The sequence below is a fragment of the Topomyia yanbarensis genome, chromosome 3 (assembly GCF_030247195.1).
Source record: "Topomyia yanbarensis strain Yona2022 chromosome 3, ASM3024719v1, whole genome shotgun sequence".
In the NCBI taxonomy this organism is placed as follows: domain Eukaryota; kingdom Metazoa; phylum Arthropoda; class Insecta; order Diptera; family Culicidae; genus Topomyia; species Topomyia yanbarensis.
This window is the reverse complement of record NC_080672.1, coordinates 11,246,977-11,274,608: the sequence shown is the minus strand read 5'-3', so window position 1 is coordinate 11,274,608 and position 27,632 is coordinate 11,246,977. Positions and strand designations below refer to the sequence as shown.

The window sequence follows — 27,632 nt, the reverse complement described above, 5'->3', positions numbered from 1 at the left end:
ATGGTCAACCCTTTCGCTCCGGTGTGCGCGGCTTTGTTCGTGTCCTCGCGGAGAGCGACGGGTGGTGACGGCGCGGGGTCTTCCTTGTTTTGTTGTGGCTGGCCGCCGAGACGGTTTAACACGACTTCTTAGTGAGTCACAATCGGGTGGTTGAAGACGTCCTCCGAGTTATGTGTTTGAGGGCAACATAATTCAAAATCATGGATTCAATAATTTGCATACAATTTAAAGAATACCCATCAAGAAGATATCCGTTGCCAATTTTCAATAATTTAATTTTTTTCGTTCCAAACTGCTACCCATTCTTCCAGCAAGACTTTATTCGAACTAGTTCACCAGTTTGATCCACATTTTCAACCATTTCGCTTTAGATTTCTTTACATTGATTGTCCCAAATATGTTCGGAGATTGTTCTCGTTACGTTTTAACTATCTAGATTTGCTCGAAACTCGATAGAAAACGAAGCTGAAATAAGTGAAAACCTTCATTATTTTATCAAAACATACTCTTTCATTTCTGTTTATTGGTTTTTTCGGGAGGGTAACTAGCATGTTTCACTCAAAGCTGCAAACTCCTTGCCATATCGTCACTTTTTCGATTTGTTTCAATTTTCTGTTTCGAAAAATTTTGGCTTTTTTCGACTGAATTATTTTGTGATTGTCATAGACCGGATGTTTTAGCTTTAATTTACAAACTCTTACATAACTAAATATTTTATGAAAAACTATAAGGCCAACTTGATCTGCAAGCTAGATTGTAAATCCAAAATTGACACAAAATTTCTACGTATGTTGAAACAACTGGTCGCGACTGACTTCCCGGTAGTGGAGAAGTTCTGGATTTACCGATAAGATCATAGCGAAATCAAAACATTCAGCTAACAAACCAATGTGGCAATATACTGTTTCCCTCTATGAAGCTATCGGAATAAGTCGGTCACCATTTCTTTTAATCAAATTTGCTCCCAAGGGCGAACAGCATAGTAACATTTCACTTCTCATTTCTTCTCTTACTTATTCTCTCCCATCTGTCACCTTCCCACTCGATATACCGTTTTACCTTACATCTCACATCTAATATCATACCTCTTAATTCTAGACTATTATTTTCAATCTCCAATCATTTACTTATCATCTTTTAATTTTCATTTCTCGCTTCTTACATAATCTTTCTAATCACTTCTAGCTCATCTCTAACTTCTCATCACTCCACCTGTATCTCACTACTATTTTATCCTTTAATTTTGCACGTCTCACATCTTATTTCTCTTATCTCCGTAGCCACTTCTAACTTTAATTCTCGTGGCTCACGCTTCTGATTTGAGAATCTAATTCAGTCTGCTCAAATCACATCAATTTCCTTCCACTTCTAATTATCCCAATTGTTATATTAATATCTTTTATCTTGTTTTTCATTTTTTACATCTCATCTCTCATTGCTAGCATCTCACTTACAATTTCTCATTCCTCATATCTCACTTCCCACTTTCATAGCTCACATTTTTAGTTTCATTTGTTCAATTCCCTTATATTCATTTTGATTAATTCCACTTTACTTCTTACATGACGCATCTCATACATCCTTTGTTATGTTCAATATATCACCTCTAACTTCGCACTTCTCATCTCTTATTTCTCACTTGCTCTTCTGTTTCATTCTCTCAATTTTCATATATTTATTCATAGTACTCAATTCACATTTCTCACATCTAACATCTCCCCTCATACTTCTTATGCTTCACCTTATCCTTTAATATACCTTTTTGTTTTATTTCCCATTATCTCCATTATCATGTTTAACGTCTCATCTGTCAGTTCTCACTTTTCACATTTCACTCATTTTTACTGGTACAACTCTAACCTCATCTCTGACCTCCAATCTCTGTTTCCAGTTCACCTCTTATATCGCATATCTTCGTTGTCATCATTAACATCTCAGCTCTCATTTCGCACTTCTCATATCTTATTTCACTTATCTCAGCTCTCGCATTTCCTATTTCGCATAGCATCTTTAACGACTAATTCATACCATATCATATCCCACGTTTAACCTTTCTATATCTCGTATCTCATGACTCACACCCATTCATTTAGACCAGTGATTCTCAACCTGGAGTCCGCGGACCCCTAGGGGGTCGTAGAGTCGTTGCTGGGGGTCCGCGAAAAAAATATGATTCCCGAGTGCAGATTGAAACTTCTCCGTCTAGTTTCGTAACAAACTGAAAATAACTTGTTGATAGCATACAAAATCGATGTTTATCCGAGGAGGTCCGCAAGCAACCCAGATTGATTTCTAAGGGGTCCATGGTACGAAAAAGGTTGAGAACCGCTGATTTAAACTACTCAGATCGCTCCTCTATCATTTAACCTTGATATTCGCTTCACTTGTTATATCTCATTCCTTACTTCTCATATTCGCGACAACAATTTTACATCTCATTTCGCATTTTTCTTTAACATTTCATATTTCGCTTCTCTCGTCTCATATTTCGTAACATATCTAATGACTCACTTTTTATGTCTAATATTAAATTTTTCCGCGCGCATTCACCTATTTACTCAGTGAACTTAAATCTCTCCTCTGTCCTTCAATCTCTCATTCCACTTCACTTAGTACGCTTCACATCTTATTTCCCTTATCCCCTATTGTCACCTCTCGTTTGGCACTTTTCATCTTCCATTTATTGTTTTTCATATCTCGCTTCTTATTTTCAATAGCTCTCTTCTCACATCAAGCCTCCCACTTAGTTTCGCTTTCCCTTCACTTCTAATACTTCACTCCCTATAACTCATGTCGCACTTTTCACTTCTCTCAACTTGAATTTCATCAATTCAATTTTACTTTTTCAACTATTACCTTTTCATTCAGTCTACTGCTATCTCATCTCTAGCTTCTGCTTCCACTTCACTTTGTTATATCTCATATCTCACGTGACACTTATAATATCTCTACTGTTGTCTTTAATATTTCTTTTCGTATTTTCCTTTTTTATCTTTACTTTTCATATTGTTATAAGTTTATATTTCCTCTCGCTTCCAATATTTTACGCATCATTTCTCGGTCCTCCTTATCCACTTCTCGCCTTTTGCTTCCCATGTATCAACTGCACTCGCTCAATTGTCACCTATTCATTCAAACCACTTCAATCACATCTTTAATGACTAATTTCTCATTCGTTTAAGACGCTCGCGTTTTAAATCTCACTTCTCATATCTCAGTTGTCCGTCTTCTTACCTTGCATTACCGACGAGATGGATTCGAAAAATGAAAATTTAACTTATTAGGTTTTTATCCCGATGAACAAAATGGTTTTATTTCTATTTCTTCCATTTAGGGAGTTAAATTTTTAATAATTTGAGATATTAAAAATATGAGGCTAAATATGTAAAGTAGGAGCACCGACACGGGAACCCGTTGTCGTCGTTACTCTACACGAACTTTTTATGGTAAACATTAACAAAAGAAGAAGAACAAAAATTATTGGTTGCCTGAATGCTGGTGGAGATCAGCAAACGTGAGAAACTATCAACAATTTTTACCCGGCTAACTTGGTTTCAAAAGAGAATCTTAGACGTACTCGTCATTAGAGTATCAAGCAATTTCGAATTGAAAATGTACGAAAAGCCTACGAATACCAGACGAGTTATACCTAGCACATTAAATTACTCTCTTATCCCTCTTCGTTCCTCAAGGTAAAATAATAGAAAATATACTATACTAATTCCCCACTACACTGAATCCTACCACTGCAGAACTCAGGAAGATATCAGTAGAATATGACGATACTGTCAAGAACGCTTCGCCCGAAAATGACCTTGCCTGAGCTGTACAGGAATCGAAAATTACTAAAGACTCGATCGAAGTATTGATCTAAGTAGTAATTTACTATACTGTTACAAAATATATATTTAACATACCAAAAAGGAATTTAGAAAGCTGATTCAAAGAACACATCGCAGAAACAACAAATACCGAAAAGGCTAAAGTAGCAAAACATATTTGCTGCAAGAATCACCAGGAAATTTATATAAGTTATTCAATTTTTAGTGATAAGTCAGTCTTATTGTTGGTACCAGATACTGAAGAGATGCATTCGAAATAACAAAACCCAACTTCAGTTTCCTCTCATTTGTAATATTTCACTCCTGTAAGTAGGGGTTTGCCCACTACTCGGGTTCTTGTTTGCCCGGCGAACCCTTCTTTTCAGGGCGGCCCAGGTGCTCCTACAGAATTTCGGATTTTCGTTTCACAAGAAAAAAAGTAAACAAACAAATTAAATTTACCAATTTTTATTCCACCGATCCCCTTCACTGCATACTACGCTGCTTCGTTTGTAACTGCTGGCGAACTGGCGGGCGGGTTTCTCCGTACGGCCAGGACAACAACGGCCTGGTCTGTCTACTGGTATCCCAGCTGGCTGCTCCGGCAGCGGTCCTTGGCGTTTAGCTAGGGAGGTGAGCTTGGCTCCTTTGTTGGAACCTCCCTAGCGACGTTGGCGACGAATTGCCGGATCGTCTACTCGCCGTAAACGATCCCGGAAGTTACCGCAGTAAACTTCCCAGGGGGAACCTTTGTCCGCCCTGCTGCGTTCTCCTTGGCTATTAGCTATAGAGGAGAGCTTGGCTCGTTCGACTTATCCCCTCTATAGCGAGAACGGTCGGTGTACGGTTCCTTGGATTTTAGCCGGGGACGCGAGAATGCTCCTTTACGGTTAGCTGTCCCACTTCGGCGCACCAACACCACTCACTTCACTAGTGCCCGAACCACGGGCCGGCACTATTCGACGGTTTTATATCGCCGTCGCACGCGCGCACTGAATTCTTTCTTCTAGTGGCGGGGAACTGTCCCGAAAAAAGAGAACACTTATCTCGACGTCTGTTTGAAGCCGTGGTCCGTCACTTTCTGTCCACTCTAACACGATGGCCGCCTTCCGCCCTCGACTATCACAAACCGCCAACCGCCTTGTCGCACAGCTGTCAACGATGAGCAGCATAACCAGTATACACGAACTTTGGAAGAGGAGAGCGGTAGCCTACCTAAGCCCTATGTTACTAATTCACAAACATAAAACAAAAATTATCTAACCTATCTGTACGAATAAAACCGTTCACAAACGCGAAAATGAACAAAAATTTACAACTAAATGTGAACGGTACCGAACAGCGGTGAGCCTAATATTACGTAAACAATACACTCTACGGAGTGTATACGCAAAAAAGGGTATATTTCCACCCAGTGCTAAATTGTTACCCTGGCGGGTTACACTCCTCATATCTGAAGTCGCACTTTTCATATCTTTCGTTTTAATTCTTATGTTTCATCGATCACTTATCAAGGCTTCCCAACATTCAATTCTTGTTTCTCATCTCAAACTTTGTACCTCTCACTTTTCATTTCTCACTTTTGACCGCAAATCACTATCCTTTTATATCTAATCTCTTATGACTCAACTGTCATTTCTCATCTATCACCGTTGGCCATTCATCGCTGATCAGTCTCTTCCGCCCTTACTTCTCACATCATATCTTTCTGATCACTCAGATGCCATTTTTCCGCCTCGTCTTGGCATTATCAAAGTCAAGTTTAAAAATGGCACGCAATCGTTTCCATGCGAGTAATTTGCCGCTTTCGTTTAAGTGTGCAGTGGGGACAGCTCCTGTAGAATAAGTTTCATTGACCTAGAACCTGGGTATTATACTCGACTGTTAGCTATGCTTAATCGACAACTTCAATCAAGTAAGTGCTTAAACCTAGCAGTACTTTGACTCAAACGAAACTTCAACGACGTGTATTGTCTGGCTCTGTCCATCAGCCTGGTACGCAGCATGCTGGAGTATGGAACTATCGTTTGGGTTCCGTATCACACCGTACGCATTGATCGTATAGAATGGGTGCAGAATGGCGTCGTCGTTATCTGGTGTACAGTGAACTATCAACGTATGAGCATAGTGCTTTTCAAAAGACACCCACGTTGCTTAAGGTTTCTTGTGTTTTGTGGTTACCTTGATTTTCAAATGGTTTATGTTGATACAATTTCAGGTCTGAATCACAAAATCTTCCATCTAGTTATTGCGGCCAATAATGTACACGATATCGGCGCTCCTCCCTAGAAGTACTACAAATCTCTGTATTATCCAAATTTTGATATTCTGCAGGGTAGTCATATTGAACAATCAATCTTCCTGTGTGTACTGAACGATGTAGATTTATCATTGTATGAGTCGAACGTTATTCTTTTCTTCCACAATTGCTATATTTTCGTTTTCAAACACCACTATTTTTAAAAGGAAATTTAAAAAAACTGACTTTTTATCCTTTCAAGAATTTGCTTCTTGATTCTAAAACCTCCAGGCAATCTATTTTGTCTTAAAATAGAGTCAAGGAAGGCTTAATGCTTTTGTCAATTTTTTTCTTGTTAAAATAGTCGCAAGGTGAGTGAACTTTTAGCATTAAGGATCTATCGCTTCGACATTTTTTTGGTTTTCCTTGGCAGAATTTTTGGTCTGTTTCAAATGCAAGTTTCTGTAGTGTATTTTAGCTTCAGCTTGTAGCTTTCCGGAATATGTCAAATTATATACGTCAATTTGACCTACTAAGTTATGTGTATCTCCTCCATAAATTGTCTTTTGGTAGAGAAAATCTATTCGTTGCTGAAAGATAATGGGTTACCATTTTGATGTCAATTTTTGCTATATTAAACAATACTGATTAGTCAGCTGTCTCTATGCATGGGTTTAAAAAGTTGCTTTAAAGACGACATTTTTGAAGACAAAATGGTTAGTCTGTCATACAAAAGAAATATGGAAAGTTTCGCTAGAATCAAAGAATGCCGCGGACACTGACTGGACTTGTTCATTACCGAATTCGATTCGTTAGTTGGATCTACAGATTAATAGAAAAAGCTTGAGTGCTGGGATAAATTTTCTGTTCGTAAAGAGATGCAAACTGATCAGGAAGAGAAGATCTGTACTTGTCATCCACGCGGTCCATTTTAGGCTGCCAAAATCGAGACATATTTTCTGCTTTCTTCTTAATAAACTGAAATTATTAAAATATTATTCTTTATTTTTGCTTCTCTGAGATAAGAAAAATATGCTCAAAAAATGATTGTCCAATTTTACTTGGTTCTTTTGCTAGAGCCCAATAAACGGGTTTTCATGTAAGGCTGACAAAATCTGGTCAAAAAACTAATAAAATCGAGGGTAGACAAAATGAAGGGCAGACAAAAGCGGGCCGTCATTGTCGCTTATGAAGAGTCTACGAGATAATAAAATATTCAACCTTATTATTTGTGAGTGAAACATAACTTGCAAACGTTTACGCTAGAGTTTAGTAATACTTACAGATTCTCGCATTTTTGATGACTTGAAAAAGAAGCTCACGGTTAATGTTTTCCTGATGTGCCGGATAGTTTTCTTTATAAAGTTCTATAATCCCAACAATGACATCTCTCTGAAAAAATTAAAAATAATTATTTCCAACCAAGTTTTCTTTTTGAATATATATAAATCTAAACACTCACCAATTAACCTTTTTTCTGAAAACAAATATTTAGTGACTTTCTTTTTGAAATACTATGAATCCAATTGTGATCGCTTCAAACAACTTTTACTTATAATTTTCTGTCTCTGAAAAAGAAAACAAAGAATGTTAATTCAACCAAATAATTCTTAGTATCATGATTAACATAGTTTTTACCTTCGAACCGTTCTGCTGATGATCATTATTTTGATTATTCCATAAATATTGAAGGTAGCTCTCACGGTTATCTTCGCGGAATATGATTCCATTTTTCTCTCTACTTCGAAGTGATTTTCTTCGATCAGTTCGTCTGTCTACCATCAATAAAGGAAAATTAAATTATTTTTGACTTCTAAAATGTTCAGTGTCAGTTGTATGACGCACTGTCAATTACCGAAAAGCGTTGCGTCACATATTGACAGCGCTAGGCATTTATTTTTTATCAAATGATTTTAAATTTGCTGAAAATTTATATTACTTATTAATACCTATACTTGAATATATTAAGTATGGTACAAGTAACAAATCTCATTGAGTTTTCAGGAACATTTATCAATTGGATTATTTAGTCCTTAGCCAGTGCAGTGTCTGGGAACCTATAACAGAGATTCACAAATAATGCCAGCAAGAAGATGTTGGCTGTCTATATTGCATAATAACAAGTCCAATGTTAAAATGTTCTGCAGGAACATGCGACGGGTCTCCAAATTCTGTAACCCAAGCACTTGTCTACGTAGTGTGGTACCTTTCCAACGGATGTTTTCTGATAACGAAACGTACGGAACATACTTTGTACATACTCTAGTCGCTGTTTAATTTTTGTGCAGTATTGCAAAGACAAACACAGCTTTCAACAGAAAATCAGTTTGGTTTTGTGCTAAGAATGTTACATAAGCCATAGTTTTTGTCACATTTGTGAAATTTACTTTTGATCTAGGGTATGTACAACTGAAAACAAATCGCAATATTGAGCTAAACGGATGTAATAATGTAAAAAATTGCCCCTACCTTCAAAACTTAAAGAAATCTCAAAAAATGAATTATTTGTATTACTTTTGATCAACGTAATTTAGAGAAATGGTCACTTGTTTTGCCCTGTGAGCAGAACGAGCTTCCTTCGTTCTGTTGATCTGATGCCGCTGTCCGTCATTCAGTTCTTGTAGATTCTCTACAATACATTGTATTTTCTAGAATATTTCGAATACAGCGCTCATATTTTGCACTTTTGATGCTTTCATCAAAAAATGAAAAAAAAAAAACATTTTTTTATGTACTGCGCTTTGACAAAAACTTGAATCTACCATTTCAACAGCATTTGAATCTATCATTTTCTAATGATAAAAATAAAATCGCTTCGCAGCTTTCCATTCCAAATTTAAAACCAAATGACAACTGAAGAACGGTCTCAGTCAAACCCACCCGGAATTTTAATCGAGATTCGGGCCAGTTTCCGTCGTCATTCCGACTTATTTGAAACAATCAATGCGGAGTTGAAATTGGTTGTTCAATTTCAGCCGGAATTCTGACAAAAAACTACTGAAAATTCCTAACCATATTTCGACTAGTTTAGCTGGGAGTCGTGAAAAATAAGCGGCGTTTTTCTGAACTCAAATGCTTTTCCTTGTATCAGAAGCTTCGCACTAGCAATTCCTCTGCGCTTCCCGTTTGTGAGAAAATGTTCCCCACCTACCTGAGAATATGTTGATTTTTTAAAATTCCAGCTTCTATAACTTTCAAACACGTCAACAGCAACCAACAACACTTATCGATAAACAACTGAAATCAACAAAAATGACGAAATTGATAGAGCTGTCATGTTTGTTTCTTAGACGTTTCTGGAAGAATGAAAAAAATGCCAACGCTTACTGCGATTTGTCTGTTGAATGGAAAGTTTCCATGGGGGTTCTCATACCGAGAATGGAAACGTTGAACGAGTGTATTTTTCCTGTTATTCCTGGCGATGAACATCTTCAGCGTTTGATTGTTTAATCATCGTCACGATGAATCGTTTGTTTGAACCAATATGCGATTGGCATCGTGCCAAAATTATTAAAAACTAGTTTATCATCCTAATCTAAAGAACAGTCAAATGAATTCTAATCGACGGTTTTTTTTTCTCCCCTTCCAGCGGTCAGATTCGGCCGGGTGCCGAAGCGCGAGAAAGCCCGCATCCTGGCGGCCATGCAGCAGAGCACCCAGAACCGAGGGAACCAACGGGCTCTGGCGACCGAGCTGGACGACCAGCCGCGCCTGCTGGCCGCCGTACTGCGAGCACACATGGATACGTGCGAGTTCACCCGCGAGAAGGTTACTGCGATGCGGCAGCGGGCCCGCGACTGTCCCTCCTACTCATTGCCTACTTTGGTAAGTGTCGTTTGTCATTCTCATCCCATCATACCATACCCATCATCCTGTCCGTCGGCTGACATAATGTTTTTTTTTCCCGAGACGCAATAAATTAAGCTCCTGCCGCGCATTACTAATAATTCGCAATTGAAATTCCCGCACAACAAACACCCGGTTAAATTTTCGGGAACGGAATGTCACCGGGCCGGCCGCCCCCTGTTGATAGGATACACAGACGCCAGACGTTCGGCTCAAATTTTTCCGGTCGGTAAATGAGGGGCGCAGCCGCCAGCCATTTGCGAAAAAATTGCTTTTCAAGGTCATCGTTCGCATCGTGACAAGTTCAGCCAGAATTCGCTCGCACACAACCATAGCCAGTCAGCGCAAGTAGTATATACAATTTTTGTTGTTGCTGCTGCTGCTGTTTGCTCGAGCTCTGCTATCGTTCGTTGGCAGCCGCTGCCGGTGATGGTGGTGGTAGCACAGCTCCAACGCTACTCAATACCTACATAGCATTTGCCATTGACCTTGAAGACGAGCAGGGTATAGCAACAGAGGCGAACAAACTTTTCGTGTTCTCATCGGTGTGCTGCTCTGCGCTCTGATCGTATTAAGTGTACGGAAGTTAGTAGTAGGCTGTGTTTGATAGCAAACATAATCACCCGAGCAACCTCTGGAGTTTGAGATCTATCGCGCCAGGGCAATGACGATGTTTGATTAACGCGCGTCACGGCCTACCCTGACGCGTGCGGTTTTTATTTTAGCTATAGAGGAGTAGTTACAGACTGGGAAGCGCGCACACGTTTCCCGATCGAGAATGCCCCACGTGCGCTCGTCTCAGCTTCTAGCAGCAGCAGGCAGCTGCGGTTTGCACCGATTGTAATAAATGTTTTGTGTTGTTGTTGTTGTTGGCGTGTAGTTACTAGCAGCAGGCAGCACCTCAGCGAACAGATAAATGCGGAAATGAATTCAGCTAGAATATACGGTTATGGGACCTTGAAGTGCATGTCGAATGGTCTGCCGCTAGTTTTAAAAAACACGTCGTCGTCGTCGCCATTCGCCGGCCACGCTGCTTGACATACAGCGCCACCACCACACCACACAACCGCAATCTGTGTGCGATCGGTGAGTGACACCGAGTGGCGGCGCGCTGAGCGTAGTCTCGTCCCCTTCATACATCGTCGAAGGAGAAGCAGGTTCACGATCGGTCGAGTGATCGATCGAATGTCGCATTTAGCGTAGCGAATTAGATATGATATGAAGAGAAGGAAAGGCGAAAAAAAAGGAAGGACAAAACAAAAGGGAGACGACCCCTTAGCATATGCTTTTTTTGTTGTGTGTCGTCTAGCCAAATACTTCCCGTGCTCGAATTTCGTCTCGGGGTTCTGGTGTCTGGCTGGGTCTGGCTTGGGTTCGTTGTGTGAACAACATGACGTGTCATTGATCAAGGTTGGCCTTGATCGGAGCTAACGGTTGCTATATGAGAACGATGACGCTTCCAAAATTTGTTCGAATATGGTTCAGTGTACTAGAAAACAGGGAAAATTCTGATTTTTTCTATCGTCTCGACGTCGAAATTTGATGCAAATGAAATGTCATTTTTCGGGTTCTCCTGCCAAAGTAAGGTGAATTATTTAATTCTTTTTAAAGTCTGAATTGAATTCATCAATGCTGTTTTTAAACAATTCTCAAGTATCTCTTATTGTGTACTTTTTCTTCTGTTAATTATTCAGTCAGTTTTAAAAAATAATTGGACAATTTTGTGGTTCCGTAAGAATAAAAAAATACCAAAGAGTCGATTATAATTGGATACGTTCTTTTGAATAAGTACTCGAGAGTTCATTGTTATTCCAAAATGTATTTTTCACGAAAATGGACTCTCACCCAGCGCTGCTAATATAATGAAAACCTCTCAATTCCATCTAGTTAGCCATGTGTCAAGAGTTTGCGACCTTCGAAACGCAGGTGCTTGCCTTTCCGCCCACTCTGATCAAATATCCATTCCGGGTAAAATTTTAATGAGCTCCAAACAATAATCGCACCCTCACATTTTCCGCAAAATGAAACACACCACACGCAATAGCACCGCTTCGGAACATTCAACGAACGACCAAAAAAATACAGAAGCGAAGCTTCCCCAAAAAAAGCCGATACGCCAAAGTGGCTGAAACCTTGAACCCAGTTCGTCGACCTTGGCGTGGCTATGCTTCTCAGACCAGGGGCACTCGCGAACCGCGCTGGTTGAACGACATAAAGGGCATTGAAGGTAGGAAGAAGCGGAAGAAAAAAGAAGTTTACGATGGGGTAACTGGACGGCGGGGGGGGGGGGGGGAGGGGAAGAATATTTGCTCGCGGGCGCGCACGTTCGTGTTTTGCCTGCCTGCCTACGTGCGCGGCGACGAGGCGAGAACGACGTCATATCGATCCGCGCGCTACCACCAACGCGGTTCGCACATGCACGCAACGCTGCCATGCTGATGCCACTCACAAACAGAACGGTTGAGGCACTCATCGATACAAGCGCGCGCTTACGCATTTTTCTCCCGTTGTGTATGATGTGATATGTATCGTGTTGATAGCTAATCACGCGGCTTGCTGCGGTAACTAATGGTATCACGCTTCACACGTACATTCCTTGAACGTTCATGTTCTTGTTTCCAGAGCTTGGAATGAAAAAAAGGTCACTTGGATTAATAAGAAGCAATGTTGAAAAGGGAATGGTTTATGAATTCTTTATCGGCTGCCGCCGTCGAATTGACGTCGGCGTCGTCTTCGAAAGACACATGTCGTTGGCCTTGGAGTTACCGAAAATAGTTTTGCGAATACAATTGCCTCTCTCGTGTCGTGTGTGTGTGTGTATAGGCTAGCTAGCTATAGCTCTACATATCAACACGGTCAAACATATATCAATAAATTTTCAAGGTCAGCAAGGGGGAATCGTTTTCCTGTTCTCTCTCTGGCACTCAAACCATTGCAATCAATTCAAGAACTCCGTTCAGACGGGCGCGCGCTCTGTTCGCTGCTGCTGTGGTGGTGGTGGTGCGGTGAGTGATTGGCTCTCACTACACGCGCTGCACACGGAGGGAAACACGCGTGACGCAATCTTTTTTTTTTATTTAACAAAAACGGTGGTTGTCTCGGTCGGGGTGATTACATGCCGCGCGCGCTTGCTTGATTTGGACAAAGGTCAAACGGGGTGTAATGGAAACGGTACTTGAGAGATTGTGATCGACTTGTTTCGCGCTTGATTGATTGTACAACAAAGTTGTTCAGCAGCAGCAGCAACAGGCACTAGTCCCGGAAGCGACCCGAACTAGTCGGGTTGTGCGGAAAAGTGGCTGAGCTTCCGGGTGGTTGGTTGAGTGATAGGCGGGCGGAGGACGGTGTTACTTTACTGTTTGCTGATCGATTTATTCGACAGGTGTTTCCGCATTTTTTTCTGAGTATTTGTCAGAGGTAGCTTATGGTTTTGAGTCATGGTCGATGAAAGAGATAGTTTAGGCTAAAATGACAAATTAGTATCTCTTAAGTGGCTGATAACAGTTTGACAAATTAATATTTGAGCATATCTCTACGATAGAATCTAGTAAACACATTTTTATGGGCGATAAAATTTTGTTTGTTTAAATTGAATGATCAATTTGGTCTGTTTCATTCGGTACAAGTACATAAGCTGAAGCATTGCGAAAAAGATTTTTTTGGCGCTATTCTTATATGGTTTGATTTTTTTTACGCAATATGCAATTTTATGAAAATTTAACAATCGAAAAATGATAGATTTTATCAGTAATCAGAAAATTTAGAATAGGATGTAAGTAACATTGACAGTCACTCTTTGTTTACTTTCTGTTTCGATTATTGCGACGTCACCATAACACTTTGCGCTAATTTTCCAGTAAATATCAAAAACCGATGGTTTTAGTACAATAGTATGCAAAGAGCTGAGTACTAAATGTCGAAACGACCGAGTCATGAACAGAAGAGAAAGGCCCCAGAGAGAATCTCTCATTGTTATTTATGTCCCATTCTAAATTTTTGCATGAGCTCACAATAAGTTGTGCTGTTCGCCATCAAAGTTGTATACACCAGTCCTAAATCTATGCAAATTTCAGTTATTTTGTGAAGTTTTCACTTTCGCTTCAACATACTTCTCAGCTTACTATTGATGTACGTGAGAATTGCAGGGCTACGATCTTACTGAATCTAATAATCAAGAAAACCATCCTTAATCACCCTGTATATAAGCAAAAACAGGGAAATTTGAGGGATTCCAATCCTCTATTCGAAGGATTTTAAGTATTTTTCAAATCAAAGCTGGACTTGAAAATGTTCTAGCAGAAAAAAGACCCCGAAAATTGGCGTTTCATCAGATTTCTCCCACTTTCAAGGTTGAAGCCCCGTTTTTCAGCAAAAACAACGTTTTTTAAACCGTCTCACAAAAGCGTTTAACTGTTAGACTGAAAATAATGGTGAACTGGATCTATGTTTTTGGTTCGTGATTATCATTTATAATTACACAAAAATGCAGCGTGTATCCAACAATTCCTAGAATTTTTCCCGAATTTCAAGGCTTGCTATAAAAATAATAAGACAGATATCGTCTATTCGGTAACTTGATTAGGTTTCCCAGTGGCTGCTGGGTAAAACTGGTTAAATCTCCACGAGTAACAATTTTATTTATATTTTCTACGAAAGAAAGAAGTTTATCAATATTTATTACGAAAGTTACACTTATTCTACCTGTACATTGCTTGTAAGTTCAAAGCAATGCTTGCTCAAAAATCAGTTTCGTGACAAAACCTGACATTTCGACGAATTTTGCAGTCTATTTTTAGTAACAATTTCAGGGCTGATGCTGTAATACTCCTACTGTTCGCTAAGAATCCTTCTTGGTTATAGCTTCAACGTACGAAGGGTGACTCATGAGCTCCGCGCCTTACCCCTTTATAGTATATTTGAAAAAGCTCATTCAAATTCTATTGGAATTAAGTTACGATCAAACTGGCACGAACAAAGCGAGGGCTGATTATTTTTTTTTAATAAAAAAGTAATGTTTTTTTTGGGAATTGAATGTTCCGTTTTACAAACGGCGCGATCTGATACTCTATTCCCAAAAAAAGTGTCTGAGTCGTTGAGCTCCAGTTACCAGTACATTGTTGAGATAAACAATTCATTCATTAATTTTCAATAAATTGCGGAATCAACAACTATGCGTTTCCAACCAGTGGACGACCTAGCACAGAAAATTAGGGTTAGTGTTGAATTCAGCTATGTCGCCGATACCGATGAATTCAGCACCATTTCGCGGTGGTTTCATCGTCAAATTCAACGCACTTTGTTGAATTCGTTGCTAGCATTAACTAAAAATTTAGCAAAGAGAAGTGTTCTCTTTTGTCAGGCTTATTATGTTGTATTTTAATAAGAAAGTTGAGTTATATTTTTAAAATACCGATTTAAACGTAATCACCAACGTAATCATTTTTTGGTTAGAACAATTGTGTCAATATCATATGACAACACAGTTCATAAACTGTAATTGCGGCAAAGCATGGTCGAGATTGTAGTCTTCAAAAATCGATTTCTGAGCTATATTGTCTTCGGAAATTTAGCGTAGAGAAAATATTGTTTATAGAAATATCAGATTGGTGATTAATCTCCCTAAAGAGGAGAAGGGAGTTTTTGTTTGTCCATTTATGCATACTCAAATTTACTGCATTTGACATAACTACAATAAAGCGTATTATTTTTTTTTTATTGAAGAAAGCAATTAAAAATGCACGCTTTGGATCAAATAAATGGGATAATTATTGACATAGGGGGAGGGAAAATAAATTTGAGGTGAATTAACGTGGCTTAATTTATGACATAATTTATTAAACGCCGCTATTTTCAGGATTTCCGAAACAAAAAAATGTATTCTCCCTCCACCTATGTCACTTACTGTCACATTTTTTAAGTCACTTATTTCATTATTTAATTCAGTTTTATTCCGCCAGACTTTTAGCTTACCAGTCGTTTTTTGAATAGACACTTATATTTTAATTTTTAATATACGTATTTACGTTCAAAAGAAAGCATGCGACAGCATACGTGGAAGAGAAAGCATGTACATGAATTTATTTGCGGATTTTAAAGATTGTGTGCATATACCAAATTGATGCAGTTTTGCGAACAAAACCTTCGATAACTCAACCAACCAATAAAGTTTCGTTATACAAAATACAAATTTTCTTGCGCCGGGCAAAATCGAAGAACATTTTTAAATTCTAAAAAATCGCCAGATAAAATTCTTTTTAAAAAATGCTGTTTCATAGAAAACTCTACACTAACATCAACATATTGACTTAGATTATCTACAGCAAAGTTGTTTCTTATTACATGAACTATAACTTTTCTGAATAAAGAAAATTTTATTATGCATAAATTGACAAACAAAAACTCTTTTTTCATCTTTCGGGGGATGAATTACGCCACTGATACTTTTATAAAATGGGAAATATTTTTTACGCTAACTTGCCTGAAATTACTATAGCTCAACAATCGATTTTTCGTGATAAAAACATTTGCGATCACGTTTTTGAACTTTGGATGGTTATAGATAGAATAAAACACACTGAATTTTCATTTCTGCAAAGGATTGCTTGCAGCTTTCCTAAAGGGACATATTAGTTTTTCTTTAAGCTGTAGAGCCTTGATTTCCACTGCGACCATTTAAAGGAATATTGTGGTACGTATGACTCAATTTGATGTTATGCACCTCAGCTTTCCCATCATAATTGAGATACGAAGGACCTTGTCTGATTTTGCATATTATCCCAGTTAGAATCAACTTATTTAATTAATCTGATTACCTTACTAGGATTTGATTGCCAAATCTCAGAGGGCTGTAGGAACCCTTTTCCAAGAGTTAAATATCTAACAAGAGCGCTACAATCACAAAGTAGATGCTCTTAAATTGACAGAAACGACAACTCGGACTTTGAATTTTTCCTATTTTATGTGGATGATATCTACTAGGGCAATGACCGGTAAACAAACCAGTTATTATTCTAAGGTTCCTCTTACTTAGATTAAGTAAAGTTCGAGCGGCTTTGGCACTCGGATTTATAAATTTCCTTGCATGCTTTGCAGTATCTGTGGCGTTCCAGTTCGATTCTACCATAGACATTTCCCATTTCCCAAGTTCCATATTTAAAGTACAGGTTGAGACTCCGCAGAAAGGTTCTGGGCCTATAAACTCGGTCTCGTAACCTTGTCTTGCCAAACTACCAGCTGATTCGTTTCCTTGAATTCCACTGTGACCGGGCACCCAAAGCATGTTTACTTCATTATTCCCTGACAGTTGCTTAAGTAAGGTAATGCATTCCCACACTAATTTCGACTGACAAGTTGAGGCTTTAAAAGCATTAAGAGCTGCTAAGATGTCTGAAAAGATACAGATCGTTGCAAATCTATATTTCCTTTTGAGACAGATATACTCAAACTCAAGAATTGCTTGAATCTCCGTCTGAAATACAGTTGGGCAGTGTCCCATGGGGATAGTTATTCTTATCCCGGGTCCAAACACCCCAGCTCCTGTACTGCTATTCATTTTTTAACCTTCCGTAAAGAAAACATTAAAGCCTGAACGTAGATTTGGTCCACCTGTTTCCCACACATGTCTGCTTGTTACAGTCACATCATAGGGAATTTCTTGGTTTGCCTTCATCTGCATCCAGTCTATTATTAAATGTGAAATAGGATTTATATTGATTATATTTATCTATTTTTTTGGATCGAGTTAATTGCAAGGCACTTTTTTCTGCCTGCAATTCCACGAACTGATGAAGCGGTAGGAGATCTGGAAGAGCATCCAGAGCCACGGAAGGTGTGCTGCGAATCACCCCAGTTGTTTCAATACAAGCTTTTTCTGAGCAGTCATCTCTTTAGTTTTAGGCAACCATATTAATGAAGCATAAGTTATTCTAGGCCTTACTATTGTCGTATAAATCTATTGAATCATTTTGGGCCGCAAGTTATTTTGCAGAGGCAGAAGGCATTTGTGGCTTTACTAATAACCTGTTCCAGGTGTAAGTTCCACATATTAGTTTATCCCTGCGTAATTTGTATGCAATACACAAGAGCTCATACAGATTTTTTCAACACCAACGACAATTTTCAAGATTCTTACCGCACGATTTGTTCACATAATTCTCACCGCTATTTCAGGTCTTATTACTGCAATCGATGGCTGTGTGGTTCAATTTCTTATCATTGAGGCTGTCAAAGTCGTGCATTCTACATAAACGGCAGACGAAACTTGGGCAAAAGGATGTAGTTCGGCAATCAAGCACAGATTAGCTTCATTGGCGTATGATTCTATTCCATCAACTGTGTTTAGTACAGCATGTATACACTCCAGTATTTTTACCGGTAAACTTCAGAAAATCCTCGCGTGTCAGACACTTATCAGTGACTACACCTTCAAACTCGACCTCACGAGCGTGGATATAGTCGTGGTAGTCGGAGAAGAGCTTTCCACAAAAAAGATCGTTTGCTATCCTTCAATTTGCTATCACGACCCTAAGATTGTTCGAGCAATCCTTTGCTGCATCAGTTCCTTTGAAATTTTCGAAAAATTCAAGGATTTTGTTATTTTTCGCCTGAAAATAACACAAAGGCCGGTTTGGAGAGGAAACCATCAGCTTTACAGAGGAAACCATCATCGCATGGAGTCAGCGTCCATACAGATGGGAAAGAGATAATAAATGTGTTTAGAAAGATATAAACGACACTTATCTTTATTCCGGTTTCCAATGACGAATCGATTAAGCCAACGCAACTGGCTATTATTTAATCCCCCGATAGTGCGAACCATACAACTAGCAATATGCACAAAGGGAGACTGATACAAATGTATCTACAATTAGGTTCCTCATCTGGTACAGATCAGAAGTCAAAAAGCGCACCGCTTGTTAGCAACAAACAAGCAAAAATACTATACTAGTAGTAATAACGTTCAACTCCCTAGTTGAGGCAGAAAGCTTCATTGCAAAGAACAACATACAACGCGACGTCGAGTGTGCAAACGTCAAATCCAAAATCCCTGTGGATATGGGCAGTGATCTGACTGATATTCGCCTACACGATTTGACACCGTGCACTAGCACGGATTATATTAAAAGGTTCATGTCGAAGTATGAAAAAGTGGAATCCACCACAAACGACACGTGGAGAAACGTTTCTCTGACGTTTACAACGGTTTTCGCGTGGTGGGGATGCGGCGGAACTACCCTATACCTTCTTATTTTACTTTCGAGGGCAGATCTTCTCAAAGGGTTAACTACATCCAAAGAACGCTATGCACATACCCTGGGTAGACGCCTATATGCCAGTTATGTAACACACTACGGCAAACCATGCGTCAAAGCAACTAAGGGAAATTCATCTACTACAACCAACACCAACAAGCGGCCTTCGATATCTGCAAATACACCGCAAAATTTTTGTCCATCTTCGTACTGCTTTCTTTACGTTTCATAACTCGCCCATCAGGAATTGTCCACAATGAAACCAACTTTTACCAGTTGATGGTTCGCAGTGAAAATCTCATTCGCATACTGATGCACAAAAAAACAATTCTTGTCTCGTTCTGCTTCGACCTAGGGAATGCTGTGTATACCAGCGTGTATCACACATGCCGCCTCAGTATACCAAATTTCCCGCTGTTCTTGAAGATATTCCGCGAAGCGAAGTTTTTCGATTGCGCTAAAGCTACGATTTTCGATGGAATGTAGGGTTAAAATACTTTTAGTTGGGCTGGAATTGTATAAGAATTTCTAAAATGGTTGATTTTTAAAGAATTTATGGGTTTAAAAGAAACCCATATCTTGTTCAAAAATTTCACGTTTCCGAAAAACACATATTTCGTGAATTTCAAGAGGTCTCAAAGGGGAGAGGCTTGTAGCACTAGATTCACCGTAACACTCGTCTTTACAAATCTGTCCTCAATTAGGTTGGTGCAAAGAGTTACACGATTTTAAAATTATCATCTATTGCAGAGAGAATTTGATATTTCAAATCTATTTCCCCAGATTAATTTTCAATGTCCGTTTCACCACACTTAATGTAGTAAACTGATATTTAACCGAAGTTTCCTTATATATGCACAACAAAAACGCTAAAACACAAGCTTGTCAAAAACTGGCTCTTTAAGAGTGTATATTGCATCCATAGCTCAGAATTCACTGGTGTATCAAGTAATTCCCGGAACCAAATCCTTCACTTTTCACTATGGACTTTTATTTCATTCTACGGGAATCACTTCTGGATAGAGCTCAAGCTACTTTTTGTAGCTTTGTAGTTTTTTTGGATTCCTACGCGTCTAGTATTAATTTACGAAAAAAAAATCGAAATTTAATTTCATTTAATTTTCTCAAGGATTTGAAATTATTTTTTTTTCTATTGAACAAAGAATTATACGAATAAGTTGAAATTTTAAAGCACCTCTGTTTTCTGTCCTTAAAACACGGGTCATTTTGAGTTTCTATTCTGTCAATAAAACTTGAATATACTCTTCAATAATAGAGGAATGCAACTCTGTAATAATCGTACGTGAAATTGAAGTCCGTTATTCATTTTAATTTCACTGTATGATTCACTCCGGAAAAAATATAAGCCAAACAAGTTTACCTGTCTAACTTAATGAAATTGAAATAAATTTGATTCAGAACTACCACATTTATGTCTTTCCGTTGGGTCGTTCTGGTAACAGTATAAAAGTGTAACATTTTTTTCAATATTTATTGCACATTTGAGAAAAAATCCCTATCCCCTATTAAAAATCCATTGAAGAGCCGCAAAATAGAAATTATCAAATTTCCGCAAAATTGATGATAAGAGTACATATAAATCAACTGTAAATGAAAGAGAAAACATTTCTCTTTTGTTAATAGCTGTGCTCGGAGAGTAGCGAAAAGCCATAAATTACACTAGAAATTTAGAAGGCAAATTTTGTGAGTAGCATGTGAGTGACCGAAAATAAAAGTCGCAATGACAGATTATGCTTCGTAAAATCTGCTTTGCATACATTCAAATGTAAAAATCGGACAGAAACTTCAAGCATAAAATATTAGACTAAGATCCATCAGCTTAAAAAGTTGCGTAAAAAGTTCTACCCCGAAAAAGTCGGGAAGGATGAAAAGCGATTAAAAATAAATAATCTGTTCGCAGGAAAATCCGTATATCGTTACATACAAGTTATATATTTTTTCTCCTGGTTTTACACTGAAGGTTTTTCAAACAAAGACCTCCAGTCTGATTTTTTGATTTTGAAGTTTATATGCGATTTTTACATTCAAATGTTTTTAAAAGTGGGTTTTACGAAGCATGTTCTGTTCTTGCTGATTTTAATTTTGTTCGCTCAGTATGCAGTAATTCAATGTTGGAGACTTGCATAGTTTGAGTTCAAAATTGTCTCATAACAGTTAAAAACCACGTTTAGAAATGTCTGTTCATAACTGTCCAATTGCAGGATGAATGAAATTTCATGTAGGATCAGAAATCAGAATGAATTAGCTCAACTTAGTTTCAAAGTTTTGCAATTTACTTTAAATTTACTAAACAAATATAAAATTATCTAGTTTTTATAAAAAAATATGCAAATTGAAAATTGTTGTATGGTGTTTGAAAATGTTACTTGCATGATGTTTTTTTTTTGTTATTGAGGAAGCTTTAACTGCCTTTTTCTTATTAGTACAATCTAATATTGTACACATGGGTTGGAAATCGAATTCAGGTCGGTTGTGTACCAATTTAGTTCAATTAGTTTTAGCATTTGTTTCCTTTAATTTTGAAAAATGAAGAGAATTGTCAGAAACTCAACGCGGACAGCTCAAATGTGGGGTACTTTTATCCCACAGAGTGACTCCGAATTTCTCAGAATTGATCGCAATTTATACAATTACAAATGAAAAGAGACGAGGGCGATTTGTTTCCTACGTATATTATCTGCTAGACTGACAATCCCATGCTTGACAGTCTATCTAGTCGACTGTATCAAATAATTTCTCTCCCTATAGATAGTTGGCGATTATCAAGCTCAACGTGATAACTACATTATGCGGGATTTATCTACAGCGAATTAGGACGGGAATAGTACTTTTGAGAGCGCTGGAAGATTATTCTTATTCGCCTTTTGAAAGGCAAACATTCTACTTATAGACGTACTTCTGCTCCATAAATTAAAAAAATCGCTCTAATTTCCGTGTAAATATGGTCAATGTGAACTTTGACGAGAATCAAAATAAACTTAGCCAGAAATGTGGGAGCCAAGATTTTCAACTCATAATGTGCAAAATTTCTCAGACTGTCTGTCTCAGACTGTTTAGACTCTCGTTCAAAAATGGGGAGAAATTCGAGATTGGTATCGAATTTTCAATTCGATTTGAAAATTTCAGAAAGAGTAAAATTTAAGAAATAGATGTATGAAATGTTTAATCACGAACATTGCCCAAAGTATTTAAAACACGTTTTCCGAAAAGTGTCAAAATATCATCCATTACATCAGTAGAATATATTTCAGAAACCTAACACCGATTTCGAGAAAAAATATATGCATGAAAATAATTGATTCTTCGTGATGATTTTTATGAGTGTCCATATTCGCTCATTTTTCTGCTATCGCCATACCGGCCTGAAAGCTCACCTCTCACCAAAGTTCACGCTCTGCATTGCAAAAGCTTTTGCAGCATGGAGCACCGGTTTCGCGCAAAATTCAAATTTATCACAGCAACCCATGCTGATAGCTTTGGGCAGTTGAAAGCGTCACAAGAGAGACGGTTATATGGATTCAATCGAATTATTTACTGACAATCTAGTAGCCGGTGTTAAGTGTTGGGAAGAAATCTGTCAAAAATCATTATTTTTCCATCTTACCTCTTAATCATTCCTAAATAATATATTTTACAAAAAACAACCTCAACTAACAAGAGTCTCCTTTCTCCCCTCAAACAGGCATGTCCGCTGAACCCGGCCCCGGAGCTGCAATCGGAGCAGGAGTTTAGCCAGCGCTTTGCCCACGTCATCCGCGGTGTGATCGACTTTGCCGGTATGATTCCCGGCTTCCAGCTGCTGACGCAGGACGACAAGTTTACCCTGCTGAAGGCGGGCCTGTTTGATGCGCTGTTCGTGCGGCTGATCTGCATGTTCGACTCGCAAATTAACTCGATCATCTGTCTGAATGGGCAGGTGATGCGCCGGGATACTATCCAGAACGGAGCCAACGCACGGTTCCTGGTCGATTCGACGTTCAACTTTGCGGAACGGATGAACTCGATGAACCTGACCGATGCGGAGATTGGTCTGTTCTGTGCCATTGTGCTGATTACCCCGGATCGGCCCGGATTGCGAAATGTGGAACTGATCGAGCGGATGTACTCGAAGCTGAAGGCTTGTCTGCAGTCGATCGTTTCGCAGAACCGGCCAGATAAGCCGGAATTTATGCAGGAACTGTTGAGAACGATGCCTGATTTGAGAACGTTGAGTACCTTGCACACGGAGAAACTGGTCGTGTTCCGGACGGAACACAAGGAAATGTTGCGGCAGCAGATGTGGAGTGCGGAGGAAGAGCTAGCCAAGAGTCCCAACTCAAACGGTACGTGGAGTTGCGACGGCAATATTGTGGAGGATGTGGCTAAAAGTCCGATGGGTTCGGTTTCCAGTACGGAGTCGGCTGAAACGACTTTGGACTACTCGCATGCGGCTTCGTCGTTGAGTGCTTCGGCTCCGCTGTTGGCTGCTAGCTTGTCGGGTCAATGTCCGATTCGTCATCGGGCAAGTTCCGGATCGTCGGCAGAAGATGATATTATTGGTGGGGCGGCGCATTTGGCGCAGAATGGCCTAACAATTACTCCGGTAATTCGTTCGGTTGGAACACATCACGTACGGTACAGGAAATTGGACTCTCCCACCGATTCCGGAATTGAGTCCGGAAATGAAAAACATGATCATAAACCGGTCAGCAGTGGATCGTCATCCTGTTCAAGCCCACGGTCTTCCCTGGAGGATCAATCGGATGATAAGCGGCACATTGTGGAGAACATGCCCGTTTTGAAGCGTGTCCTCCAGGCACCGCCACTGTACGATACCAACAGTTTGATGGACGAGGCATACAAGCCTCACAAAAAGTTCCGTGCGATGCGGCAGCGGGAGAGTGAAGCAGAACCTGCTCCCTGCTCATCTTCCTCGTCGTCTACAATCACAATTTCATCACACTCGCCTAAACCGTCATCGTCCTCTGGATCCTGCTCCAGCGCCGCAACGAATTCTGTGGTTTTAGCGCACAGTAGCAGCTCACACGGAGGCCTTCAATCTCCTCCTCAGCAGCCACAATCCCAGCTTCACATGCATTTAACGCGTCCACTGAATCAGTCACCACACCAAAGCCTCCACAACAATCATCATCACCACCATCATCAGCATCATCATCATCAACTTTCTGCCACTCCACCGGCAAGCCATCAGTCGTCTTCCCTGTCCAGCACCCACTCGGTTCTGGCCAAATCTTTGATGGAACAACCGACGATGACACCGGAACAGATGAAACGTTCCGACATCATCCACAATTACATCATGCGAGAATCGCACCAACAAGCTCAGCACCATCCAGCAGACCATCAGGGACCACCCTATCGAAGTGGTCTACAAGTGTGCAGTCCACGATCCTCGTCGGTCTCACCGCTAACATCTAGCAGCAGTAGCAGCAGCAGCAGTAATGGCAGTGCATCATCTGCCTCATCCGCCGCCAACGCTGGTTGTCCATATTCCTCTTCGTCTACGAGTAACAACGGCGGTAGCAGTAGCAGATGGCAAGGTGGTCCAACGAGTGTAATCACAACCACCCGCCAACAGACACCCTCCCCGTCGCTCAATTCCACCGGAAGTGCAGACACTTCCTCCTCTTCCAGCAGCAGTAGCATTCGCTACTTCCAGTCACCACATTCGACATCGATCTCGCCACCGGTTGCTTCCATGGCACCGGCCAGCACAACCACCGGTCCCATCGGATCTCCCCAGCTGTCGTCTTCGATGGTAACGGTACCCTCCCAATCACCCCGCCTACTGGAACTACAGGTCGACATTGCCGGACACGGTTCCGGTGCCGTCGATGCTCCACTAAACCTCTCGAAAAAATCACCCTCCCCGGCACCGATTCGCAGCAGCGGTCACGCCTCTTCTTCCTCAGCCACCTCGTCAATGAATGCCACAACTACTACTACCAATGGTGCGAATCCTGGCGGCCCTGTAACCACCATCCACAAGGTGCTACTGGAAGCATAAGCCTTTTCGAGAGACACAACTAATTGCAGTAGAATAAAACAAAAAAGAAAGAGGCAGATCAGTTTACGGCAAGCTGTACAAAGTTTAAAACAGTAAGAGAAACTATTCTAGTATGATGGTATTTTATTACAAAAAAAAATGGAAGAGCAAAAAAGATAAACGGATGCAATCTGTTGCTGCTATTATTACTACTACAAACTACTACTACTGATAACTGTGTAAATCGGACAAAACTAAACAAAAAAAAACAAGCAGAATGTTGATATTTTATAAAGCATGCATGCAAAAATGAGGATCTCTATTTTCCCCCATCTTCCAAATACAGGAAAAAATAACACAAATACAAACGCAGAGGAAAGAGACAAAAAATACACATCAAAAGACGCATGAAAAGAGAGAAAAAAAGAAGATAGAGATAGAAGAAAGGCTGGCTGGCTGGCCAGCAGAAAGCAAACAGATCGCGTTAGTGTTCGCTGGTGAGCATGAGAAGGAAGCACTAGAAGTTGAAGTAAAAAGCCAAACACAAGAAGACAACCAGACGGAACGATTAACAAAAAAAAACGTTTTCTTTAGTAAATAGGTCATAATAAGAGATAAATGATTCATAATGATTGAAAACTCACTCAAAGTTAAGCGGAAATGAATTTGTAATGGAAGAAAGTAGGAGAAAGAATAAAAAAAAACAACCATCGCAAATTGTAAATACTGACGGAATTAAGCCCCTCCGGTCCAAAGTTTGAAACAAACGAAGTAAATCAAGCAGGAAGAAATATTCCAAATTTTACCAAACACATTTTTTCAGTGTGTGTGCCCGAGGAAGGAAATAAACAAAAAACAATTGAAAATCACCAATCAAAGTGAGATGAAAACGTTTTAAAAGCAGATGGAGATGATATGAATTAGCTGGTAGAAGATAAAATGATAAACAAAAACCGTACTCTAACGTAAGGCAAAAACAATTGAAGAAAAATCAGTGAAATTGTCAATCCGTTCTTATTAATTTCACAGCAAAAAGATTATTTAAAACTACTTTTTAATGAAAGAAATTGATGAAAAAAAAAACTCAAGCTGCAGCTTGTTCAAAAACCAAGTAAAACATGTAAATAGTGTAATTAGAATTATTACTATAATTTTTAAAAATGAAAGCACGCAGATTTTTATTTATTGAAACAATTGCTTATTATTTTTCTTATTCTCTTAAAATTTTGTCCTTCATGTTTTCCAACAGAAACAAAAAAAAAATGTAAATAGCAATCGAAATAAAAGTGTTATGATTAAAGAAACACACACAACACATACGTGACCAAACTTTAATTTAAAGCGACCGTTTTTTTTAATTGACACAATTAATTTGTTTCTTTACTATTATGACTTTTTTTTAAACGAGAGAAGCAAAAAACTTTATCAAAACTAAGACAAAATGGATCAATGTTTTAAAAAAAATGTAAACAAGTGAACTAAGTTTAAAAAACTTGAAAACGTGGTGGAACGTAAGCGGGAGTGATGCTATCAATTTAGATTACTACTACTACTACTACTACGACTACTACTAGCCCTAGTAAGCAGTGAGTGACGAGTAATTCAAGTGAGATGAAATTAAATAAGCAAAATATGTGTGTGTGTGAGAGAGATTCACACCCGAAACTACTGCAGATGGAAAACAGGTGGCGAAAGAGAAAAAAAATGTGCAACAGAAAAACAACCCTACACGTGTAAGCAAGAAGGTTTAGAATTAGAACTATAGCTGTGTAACATTTAAAAAAACAAGAACGAATGCTGAGTGCGAGCGTGATTCGAGTGAGCGAGAGAGTGCGAGTAAAAAAAACGGAAACAAATTAAAATGAGACATACCAGAAAAATACACCCTCACACATACACAGACACACTCACTCACCAATGCATGAGCCAGAAGTGAATAAGAAGAAAAAATCCAAACAAAAAAAAAGAACAGAACAAAATCCCTTATATAATTGTATGGAAAGTAAATCTATGAAGATAAATAAACAGAGCAAAACACAAGATAATAAGAGACAAAGCGTGCAAAAATAAGAAGAAAAAAAAACAAGTTGTAATGTGAAGATGAGAGTAAAACTAGAAACAAAACACCTTTTTTGCGAGAACAGGAAATTAAACAAACCAACAAACAAACAAAAAAAATACAGTTGAATTGAGGAATGATTGAATGAAATAAAGTATTAAATATTGCTTCATTGTTGCAATTATAATGAAAATAAAAATCCGCTGGTTGTTATTCGGAACGACAAAAGAAATGTCCCCTTTTCATGAAAACGTATGCAACCACTCTTTCCTGTCGAGGCGCTTGGTCGCCATTTTGTGCTACAGTCCGCCCGTATTTAAAAGTTAAAACAAATCGATTTTAATATATGTCTCCCAACCTTTGAACGGAACGGATCGTTATATTTCACAGTGGTGTTCGGTGTGTAAAT

The 27,632-nt window shown here is 39.1% G+C and overlaps 1 protein-coding gene across 4 annotated transcripts in view; it reads left to right on the top strand.

The window, feature by feature from the left end:
• LOC131690984 (ecdysone-inducible protein E75-like) overlaps positions 1–27,422 on the top strand; it is a 356,539-nt gene extending 329,117 nt beyond the window's left edge. For all 4 annotated transcript variants that reach the window (XM_058977100.1, XM_058977099.1, XM_058977102.1 and 1 more), the window contains 2 exons: positions 9,650–9,885; positions 22,861–27,422. In XM_058977100.1, coding sequence (XP_058833083.1) covers positions 9,650–9,885; positions 22,861–25,185 — 2,561 coding nt within the window. In that variant the 3' untranslated portion in view covers positions 25,186–27,422. The remainder of the gene's footprint in view (positions 1–9,649; positions 9,886–22,860) is intronic.
• Positions 27,423–27,632: the final 210 nt, after the last annotated feature.